General features: G+C 41.3%; 1 protein-coding gene across 1 annotated transcript in view; it reads right to left on the bottom strand.

The window, feature by feature from the left end:
* Nucleotides 1-1,175: 1,175 nt before the first annotated feature.
* Nucleotides 1,176-10,407, bottom strand: part of RPH3A (rabphilin 3A) — a 116,821-nt gene continuing 107,589 nt past the window's right edge. The window contains exons 19-21 of the mRNA XM_044685431.1: nucleotides 6,168-6,249; nucleotides 3,857-3,953; nucleotides 1,176-1,306 (exon numbers count right to left, since the gene is read on the bottom strand). Of these exons, the coding sequence (XP_044541366.1) occupies nucleotides 1,176-1,306; nucleotides 3,857-3,953; nucleotides 6,168-6,249 (310 nt within the window). The remainder of the gene's footprint in view (nucleotides 1,307-3,856; nucleotides 3,954-6,167; nucleotides 6,250-10,407) is intronic.

Below are 10,407 nucleotides of genomic sequence, written 5' to 3'. Positions count from 1 at the left end.
CTAAGTGGCCACACCGCAAGACTCTTCATATTCTAAACACTATAACATGAAATCGGGTGTGTTACTGTGTACACCACAAGAAGACATCCTAGAGGTACAGTCCTCTACTTATCCAATATGACTTGGAGCTAAATTGGTACTAATGGAACTGAGAGAATCTTCATTAACCCCATGTGCATCCCCTCCCGCCCCCCATCTCTCCACTGTCCCAACACCCAAGTTCCTAAATTCTGACCCAGAGAGGCTAGAAGTTTAGGGATCAATGATTCATAGACAATAAGCGGGGGGCTCGTGGAGGAGACACCAGCCCAATTTGGTAGCTTTGAGATTATAAGGGAGGAGGGAACTTTGTGAAGGAAGTACAAGAGGGGGAGAAAAAGGGAAGAAAGATAAGAGACAAAGAGACAGAGATACAAAGAGAGACGGAGAATAATAAAGAAGACAGGGGAAGGAGTGAAAGAGAAAGAGTGAAAAGAAAAAAGAGGAAAAGTTGGAGAGAGGCAGAATAAGAGGGAAGAAGGGAAGAAGGAAGAGAAACAAAGAAAAGGGAGAAAAAGAGGGGAAGAGAAATGAAAGAGAAAGAGACAGAGACAGAGGGAGGGAGCAGAGATACAGAGAAAATGATAAAGAAGACAGGGGAATGGAGTGAAAGAAAAAGAGTGAAAAGAAAAAGATAGGGAGAGAGAATAAGAGAGAAGGAGGGAGAAAGGGAGAAAAAGAGAGTGGAGAACAGAGGGAGAGTGAAGACAAGAGGGTAAGATAGGGAGAAATATAGGGAGAGGAGAAAGATAAGAAAAGAAAAAAGGAGAAAAAAGACAAAATAAGCAAGGGATGGAGATAGATTTTTTTAAAAGAATCTGTAATAAAGAGAGGTAGAAATAAAACAGAAGAGAGAGGAATGAAAGAGATGGGGAAGAGAGAGAATGAAAGCAGGAAGGAAAAGACCTCAAAGGTAGGTTCAGGTAAGGAAAAAGAAGGCCAAGGCAGCTTTCTGGAGTCAGTGCACTTGGCAGAGGAAAGCCAAAAGAGAGTCTCAGCCAGGCTGATGGACCCAGAACAGTTGGCGACAGGTCAGGAGTGAGGAACCCCAGGGGACCAGCAGGGATAGGACTGGGGAACAGAGGGAAAAGCTAGGAAGGGGCAGGGTGGGAGGGTGGGGCCCCTGGGCCCCAGCTTTAATCGCTTGAGACATGGTTCTCATTCTGTAGGTTGTGCCAACGTTCAATCTTCTTGTCCTTGTTCTTTAGACACTCGTACCAGTGTTTTAAGCGCTCTCCCTTGGCGGTGATGCCGAGCTGGCAGCCACCTAGAGCAGAGAAACACAGAGATGGTCAGGGAGGGAAGGAGGGATCTCTTAGCAACAGGGAGAGATTTTCATTTAGAACCAAGAACTTCTTTTCTCCTTTGCAAAGTGAGGAAAGACTCTGGACATTCAATGACATTCCCAGCCCCAAAAGTCACGTATTCTATTTTCTAGGGATCTTGCTCACTTACCCCAGAACTTTCTGGTTCAAGAACCTACAATTGCTCCCTATTTCCATTTCCCTATTTCATTAGTTCCAAATTCCTATCCCTGGTATTCAAGACCTTTTATAAATATCTCATACTAACCATCCCAACTTTATAACACCAAAGACAATGTGTTCAGTTGTATCTGACTCTTCATGACCCCATTTGGAGCTTTCTTGGCAGAGATACTGGAGTGGTTTGCCATTTCTCTCTCCAGATCACTTTACAGATGAGGGAATGGAGGCCAACAGAGTTAAATAATTTGCCCAGGGTCACACAGTTAGGAAGTGTCTGAGGGGAGATTGAAACTCAGGAAGACGAGTCTTCCTTACCTCAGGTGCAGTACTCACAGTGCCACCTTCAGTTTTAGAATTCTTGACTTGGACATGAGTTATCTTGGTTGGTGAATGAGTTAATGAATAAGTGCAAACTCACTTGGCCCACTATAAAATCCACCCTAGACCAGACCACACTTTATGTCTCATCCAGTGTCAATACTGGCCATCTAGCATTGCAGATGAAGCTCCCTCCACCATTTGCTTTCTATTTTTTGACTTGGGCTAATCAAATCCATACTATCATTTTGGAAAGAGTTTGCCATTTGAGGTCCTGGGTTCAAATCTGACCTCAGATACTTCCTAGTTATGTGACCATGGGAAAGTCACTTAACCTCCATTTCCCAGCCCATTATAGCTTTTCTGCTGATTCTAAGATGGAAGGTAAACATTAAAAACAACAACAACAACAACAAACCTGTCCCTTGGCTGCTTTTTGGGTCAACTCATCATCTTTATGAGTCTCCAAACCAAAATTCCCTTCTCTAGCCACTGTTTCCTTATGAGTTATTGCCCCCCATTAAAATGTTAGTTCATTGAGGGCAGTAATTTTTAACCTTTATATTTGTTTTCTTAGCACCTAGATTAATAAATGCATTTTCAAGTAACTAAACTTTTCATGGGCAACTGGGTGGTGGAGTGGATAGTGTATCAGCCCTCAAGTCGGAAGGATCTAAGTTCAAATCTGGCCTCAGACACTTATTAGCTGTGTAACCCAGGGCAAGTCACTTAACCCTCACTGTCTCAGTTTCTTCATCTTATAAAGTGAGCTGGAGAAGGAAATGGCAAACCTCTCCTGTATCTTTACCAAGAAAATCCCAAATGGGGTCATGAAGAGTTGGACATGACTAAGAAATAACTGAACAACAAACTCTTCATAGTCTTTGACCTAACAATTCTACTATATACTCTACTATGAAAAGATCAAATCAAGGAAATTAATAGTTTTTTTAAGCAAATAAAGAAGAAAAAGGTATATACAAAAATATTTATAGCAGCTCTTCTTATGGTGACCAAGATCTAGAAACTTAAGGGGTGCCTAATCAATTAGGGAATGACTGAACAAATTATGGTACATGCATATAATGGAATACCACTGTTATAAGAAATTACAGAAGAGATTACTTCAGAGAAATCTGGAAAGACTAGTATAAGCTGATGCAAGGTGAAGTGAACAGCACTGGAAGAACATTGTGTGTAGTAACAACAATATTGTAAAGACAGACCATTTCAAGAAACTCAAGAACTTTGATGGAAGCAATGACCAACCCAGGATACTAGAAGATCCATGATGAAATCAGCTACCTACCCCACTGAAAGACAGGTGATGGACTCAAGGTACAGGATGAGATGTGTATTTTTTGGACATGGCGAATGGGGGAGTTTGTTTTGCTTGACTATGCATATTTTTACAAAGTTTTCCCCCCTCCCTCTCATGGGGGAAGGGGAGGTGAAAGGGTAAAAACCAGATTTCTGTTCATTTAAAAATTCTTGTTATTGTTAATAATCATTTCAGTCATGTCTGACTTTTCATGACTCCCTTTTTTTTTGTTTTTGTTTTTAGTAAGGATAATGACATGGTTTGGTTTTTCCTTCAGCTCATTTTATAGATGAGGAAATTGAGGCAAACAGAGTTAAGTGACTTGCCCAGGGTCACATAGCTATTAAATATCTCAGTCTGGATTTGAACTTAGGTCTTCTTCTCTCCAGGTCTGGCACTCTATCCACTATGCCACCTAGCTACCCCATCATTAAAAAGTAGAAATATATTTGAAAAGAAAAAAATGTCCATTTCATTCATTCATTTATTTTCAATAACCAGGGCTATCATTAGTTGTCAAATATAGCTGATAGTCTCTCATTTTAAGCACTGCTAATCAGGTCCCACCAAAATAAGGAGCCCTTTTACCTAATTCCTCTCCCTTCTCTCTTTCTCAGCTAGAGGAGAAAGAATAAAATTACCCACCTAGCCTCCAGATTGTCCCCTAGCAGATGGCAGTGCTTATACTCACCAATGTAATCGTTGGACTTGCCAATATCATAATCCCAAACTGAGATGTCCAGTGACTTTTTGGCCAGATCACTATGTTTTATATCATAGAAAAATTCCTGAAAGGGAATTGAGGGGAAACAACAATTAGCATTCAAACAGGAGGCACATCTCTTCTATGCTCCAGAAAGAAAGAAAAAACAGGATAAAGGCACCTGTGAACTCAGGAGGGATTCTTGTGAGCTAGGCCATCAGAAACAGGAAACTGAGAGGAGAGACTCACCTGATAATCCTGTCCCAATCCAAATCCCCTTTCAACAAATTCCTCTACTTACAAAGGTCTTTAAGGACCTTTGGCAATATCAAGCATTCTTGGATAGAATCCAATGCAAAAAATGAGACAGTTCCCTTGAATTTGCTCTAACATGAATGAAAGTATCATAGAAAGGCTCTAGAATGGGGAGACTAGAGGCAAAGATCTTGTTGTAGTACAGGCTCTTCCATTATCTTTCTGTGTAACATAATTAAATCACTTCTTCCATTGTGCCATGGAAAGAACACTGGATTTGTAGGGAGGGGACTTGGGTTTAAATCTTAGCTTTGCCATTACTACCTAGGTTTCTTTGAGCTTGCTATTTAGCCTTTGTGTGAAAAGCTTCTCATTTAAGAGAAGAAAAAGTGATGGGGTGGACTAGATGGTCTCTGAAGTCACTTCCATATCGCAATCTATGATCACTTTGACCACTCTCAACAAATAGCCCTATCATTCCTCTCTGGGCCTCAGTTTCCTCCTGTGTCAAATGAGATTGGACTAGATAATTGCTTAAATTCCTTCCAGCTCTGGCATTCTCCATTCTAACATCCTTCCCAGCCCTAATATTCCATGTTCTAAGATCCCAAAGATCCTCAGGTTGTGACAGTCTTTGTTCTTACATCCCACCTAGTTCTGACAATTTTTTTAATCTATTTTTTTTATCCTTTCCAGCTCTGATAGTCTCTGTCCTCAGTCCTTTCTGGTTCTGACATTTAATGTTCTAAGTTCCCTTCAACTCTGGCATTCTCTGCTCTAAGGTCCTTCTCACTTCTGAAAGATTCTGTTCTAAGGTCCTTCCTAAATCTGACATTTAATAATTTATCCTAGACCACACAATTGGTCCAGAGCTAAGGTGAGATTTGAATTCAGGTCTCCTCACTCTATATGCAGTACTTTTTTCTATCATCTCAGATGCCAAGGGGCTTTTGCCATACATGTGTGAATGGGGTCTCCCCAAAACTTGCTATTTTGTACTTCATTTTAAAGGTTGACATTTTAAAACAAAGGTTTGTTATTTTAAAAATTAAGTTTAGTCATTTAAGTTTGTTTTAGTCAATTTTGGTCAATTAAGATTATTTCTTTATCATTGAATCATTTTTCAGTCATTTATGACTCTCCGTGACCCCACTTGGGGTTTCCTTAGCAAAGATATTTAAGTGGTTTGCCATTTCCTTCTCCAGTTCATTTGACAGATGAGGAAACTGAGGCCAACAAGGTGAAGGGACTTGCCCAGGGAGATCCAGCTAGTAAGTGTCTGAGGTCAGCTTTGAACTCTTCTTGGCTCAAGTCTTCCTGATTCCAGAAATCTATCTACTGTGCTACCTAGCTGCCCTTTTGTTTATTTAGTTTAATCAATAAAAATAATGTCCTTTAGGAATGGTCAATATTTCTTTGCCTTAATATAGGTATGCATACATATATGTACATATACATATGTGTATATACACATGCATATAAACACATCTATTGTGGATATATATTTATATAATCTATGTTTGTATATACATATCTACAGCTATTTTTACCATCTCTTTCTATCTGTCATTTCTAACTGTATCATCTCCATCTCTATCTTTATCTCCATCATCTGTCTCTCTCCAAGCATCTCTCTCTCCCTCCTTTCATCTCTTTTTCTCTATCTTTCCATCCATTCTCCTCTCCTTCTTCTTCTTCTTCTCTCTCTCCCCAGTCCCCTTTCTCTTATTTCTTGGGCATATACTCTAATGAAATATGCTGGGCACTTTGTGGTTGCTTCCACTGAAAGTCAACAGAACTGGGGGTTGGTCAGAAGACCTTGACTCGTCCTGTATGACACTGGCCAAGTCATTTTGCCATAGTGGGCCACATTCCCTGTCTGTACCAGGAGAAGATTGGTTTTCCTAAGTTCTGACAGCCAGCGAGTCGACAAACACTGAGTTAGTCCATACTGTAGACCTGCCTCACTAAACCCACTTTGTTCAGACTCTTCTCCATCCTTTCTCCCACAGGACACCCCCAGCTCCTTTTGGAGGGCTCTTACCTCATTAAACTCAGGATTCAAAGTCTTCTTTTTGATCTGGGTCTTGTGCTTGGCCTTCTTCCCCATGTCTGGCTTCAGCCAACTGTAGAGCAATGGTAAGTACCATCAGGACAGAGGGCTGGGGCTGGGTGTTATTTGTGGTTCTGTGATTTTATCAGCCCAGGAAATTCTCAGTAAGAAACATCTCCCATTAGGGCAGGTCAGGACCTTCCCTGATGGGAGACCACCACCTGCTAACCATAATGCCAATGCCAGAATGGATGTACCACTGCCATCCTGAGGCATGTTTTCTTCTAGAGGTATAGACGCCATAGGTCATGGGAGCTATACGGTGGGCAAGGGAGGCAGAGGGAGGGAGTATGCCAACAAGAAAGAGAACAAGAAAGCAGGAATCTACTTTGCTGAATTGGGACCTGACCCTTACATGCATAGAAAAAATGGAGAGGTTTAATAGTGGGTCTCTTGCAAATAAAATAAAATAAAATGAGTTTTCCTTAATCTGCCAATCAGGGAGTTGTCTGAAACACTAGAAGGTTAAGTGACTTGCCCAAGGTCTTATAGTCAAGCTTGTGTTAGAAGTGGTCCCTGATCCCAGGTATTCCTAGACTGAAAGTTGGTCCTCTGCAAAGCTGCTTTTGGCAGCTAGGAATAGAGGAAAGCTATGGGGAATAGTGGTTGGATTTCAGAATCACAGAATGTGTCATATTTGGAAAAGACCTCAGAGACCATCGGTCAGTCAGTTGGTCACCTAGCACTTATTAAGCACCTACTATGTGCTATGCACTGTGCAAAATAGTAGAGATTTTTTAAAAAGGGGGATGGGAGCAAAAAAAAAAAACAATCCTTGCCCTCAGGGAGCTCATAGTCTAAGGAAGGAGACAAAATATAAACAACTATACCCAAACAAAGAAGAAACATATAGGATAAACGACAGATGTCAACTAGGAGAAGGCATTAGCTTCAAGGGGGAATGGGGAAAGGTCTTCATTTATTTTTTTTTTCAGAAGGTAGGCTTTATATTTTTTTAACCATTACCTTCTGTCTTAGAATCAATACTGTGTTGATTCTAAGGCAGAAGAGCGGTCAGGGCTAGGCAATGGGGGTTAAATGACTTACCCAGGGTCACACAGCTAGGAAGGGTCTAAGGTTAGCTTTGAACCCAGGACCTCCTGTATCTGGGTCTGGCTCTCAATCCCCTGATCTCCATAGTTGTCCCCCAGAAGGTAGATTTTTAACTGGAACTTGAAGGAAGCCAGAGAAGCTAATCTAATTCAGAACTGAACAAGGAATCGCCTCCATGGCTTCCTCAATAAATATCTACCAGGATGTACTTGGGGATGTACCTGGAACTTATTTCCATTTTTTTTAACCCTTACCTTCTGTCTTAGAATCAAATCAGTTCCAAGGTGGAAGAATGGTAAAGGCTAGGCAATTGGGGTTAAGTGACTGGTCCAGAGTCACACAGATAGGATGCATCTGAGGCCACATTTGAACCCAGGACCTTCTGACTGCAGATCTGGCTCTTTATCCACTGAGCCACCCAGGTGTCCCAAGGAGACAGTGTTTTTCAAACTTCAAACACCATCTCAGAGAAGCTCTTCCTTCTCTGTCTCTCTCTCCACCTTCTTTTCCTAACCTTCTACCTCCCTCCAACTAGTGCCTTCCCTCTGAGTTTATCTCCCCATTAGACTGTAAGTACATTAAATGAACATGCTTGTTTGCATCTTTTCCCCATTAGAATGGGAACTCCTTGAGGACAAGGACCAATTATTTTGCTTTTTTTGCATCTTCAGCATTCAGCTGAGTTTCTGGCATGTTTTATTGTTGTTATCCAATTGTTTCAGTCATGTCTGACTCTGTGACCTCATTGAGGTTTTCTTGGAAAAGATTTTGGAGTGGTTCACCATTTCCTTCTGCAGCTCATTTTTTTATAGATGAGGAACTGAGGCTAACAGGGTTAAGTGACTTGCCCAGGATCACACAGCTAGCGAGTTTCTGATACCAAATTTGAACGTAGGAAGATGAATCTTTCTGACTCCAGGGTTGGCCCTTAAATACTTGTTGACTGACTGACTGAACCCAAGCCTTCTGACTGTCAATACTCCAGGACTCCCTCTTCTAGGCAGAGAGGTGGGGGAACGCTGGACCAATGTGCTGTGGTGATTAGATTAAATCTACACTGCCCATCTTTAGATTTAATCACCAAAGGTGAAAACATCTCCAATTTTGGGAGGTCTGTAACCCATGTGTACTAGAGTGGGTGACAAATCAGAATCAACTGAATGCCCCCTAGGCAGTCCTAAGAGAAGCATCTGTTGTGATTGGACACGAAAACTAGGGAGGAGGCACAGGAAATGACCAATAAGTGAACCCTTTAAAAAGAGAGAATTGAGTGAGTCAGGGGTCTTCTGGTGAAGAGGGCAGCTGGTGAAGGAGCTCTTTGGAGTCTTCTAGTTTTCCTGGTCTGTGGAGGAGTGCTGGCTGGAACACTGAGAACTTGGTGAGACTGCTTTCAATATCTTCTTCTTCTTCTTTTTTTAAACCCTTAACTTCTGTGTATTGGCTCCTTGGTGGAAGAGTGGTAAGGGTGGGCAATGGGGGTCAAGTGACTTGCCCAGGGTCACACAGCTGGGAAGTGTCTGAGGCCAGATTTGAACTTAGGACCTCCCATTTCTGGGCCTGAATCTCAATCCACTGAGCTACCTAGATGCCCCCATCAATATCTTCTTTAGAAGTCCATGTGGTGAGTTTAAAGACTGAATATTCCTGAACTTCTCTTAAGGAATTTCCCTTTAATAGAGACTGTATGAATGAAGCTTTGCTTCATTCACCTCCAGGCCCCAGGCCCTCTGGCTCTCAGCTGAGGGTTGATTCGATCTACCGGGATTAATTAGAGGATTGTAGTAATTTACCTACTGTGTTAGATTCTTATTTCTTTATTTCCTCTCTCTCTTCTCAATTGTAAATAAACTTCCATAAAGTCAATTTTGACTTGAGATTATTCTTAATTGAGGATTGATAATTGTTTAATCCTCTGGCGACCATCTTTTAATATATTCAACCAAAAAAAACCCCTTTCCCCCTTATAGTGCTGGATATGATGCCAGATGTGGTAACTTCAGTAAGTTGCTTTTACTTAGCTCTTTTTCTTGGACAAATGGGAGAGTTTGGTGTTGGGAGTGAGTTATATTTACATTGACTCTGATATAATTATCAAGTGCTCTCAAATGATTAGAACCAAACTAGAGAAAAAAAATCTTTCCCTTCTGTCAAACCATAGAGTGCCCCTTCTCTCATTAGTTGCATCTTACACATCCCTGGCAGCTATTGAATATTACAGGCACGGCTTGCACTTCAGAGGTGGTCATGTAAACACAAACACTTCCAGAGCCATTGGGGGAAGAGAGAGATTATTCAAATCAATTTCCCCGTAGCTGGCATTTAATGAAACACAATTCAGCAAGCAAATAAGCTGATTTCTTTCATGGCAATTGGAAAACACAGTGACTTTAATCTCTAATATCTAGCTCGCCACTGAACTGGAGATGCTGAATTAATTAATTCGCATTAAGGGCTAATCGCTGAGCAAAACCACAGACAAAAGTCTATTTTTCAGACATGAAGCCTGGCTGTCATGATAAATCCCACTTATATGGTGTCTTAAGGTTTACAAAGCATAAAGGATGGCAGGGGTAGCGCGGAGTTCAGTGAAAGCCTTGGATTCTGAGCCAGAAGATCTGCATTTGAATCAGTGGGGAGAGCACAGGGGACTTTTTGCAGTGACATGTTTTGAAATCATTTCATCTGTCCCTCTCCCCTCACTGATTTTCACCTAGCTCAGGTTATGAAATCTCAAAGGATTAGGAGCAAGTAATAGACAATGCAAAGTGTTAAACAAAAGGTAAAGATAGGCTTGTACTCTTCTTTCTTTGTTTCTTTGTTTCTTTGTTTCTTTGTTTCTTTGTTCCTTCCTTCCTTCCTTCCTTCCTTCCTTCCTTCCTTCCTTCCTTCCTTCCTTCCTTCCTTCCTTTCTCTCATTTCTTTCTTTTTAGTTTTTAAACCCTTATCTTCTGTTTTAGAATCAATACTGTGTAATGGTTCTAAGGCAGTAAGGGCTAGGCAATGGGGGTTAAGCGACTTGCCCAGGGTCACACAACTAGGAAGTGTGTCTGAAGCTAGATTTGAACCTAGGACATCCTCTCTCTAAGCCTAGCTCTCAATCCACTCTGCTACCCAGATG

Source organism: Gracilinanus agilis, chromosome 1 (assembly GCF_016433145.1).
Source record: "Gracilinanus agilis isolate LMUSP501 chromosome 1, AgileGrace, whole genome shotgun sequence".
Lineage (NCBI taxonomy): Eukaryota > Metazoa > Chordata > Mammalia > Didelphimorphia > Didelphidae > Gracilinanus > Gracilinanus agilis.
This window is presented reverse-complemented; position numbering and strand designations above follow the sequence as displayed.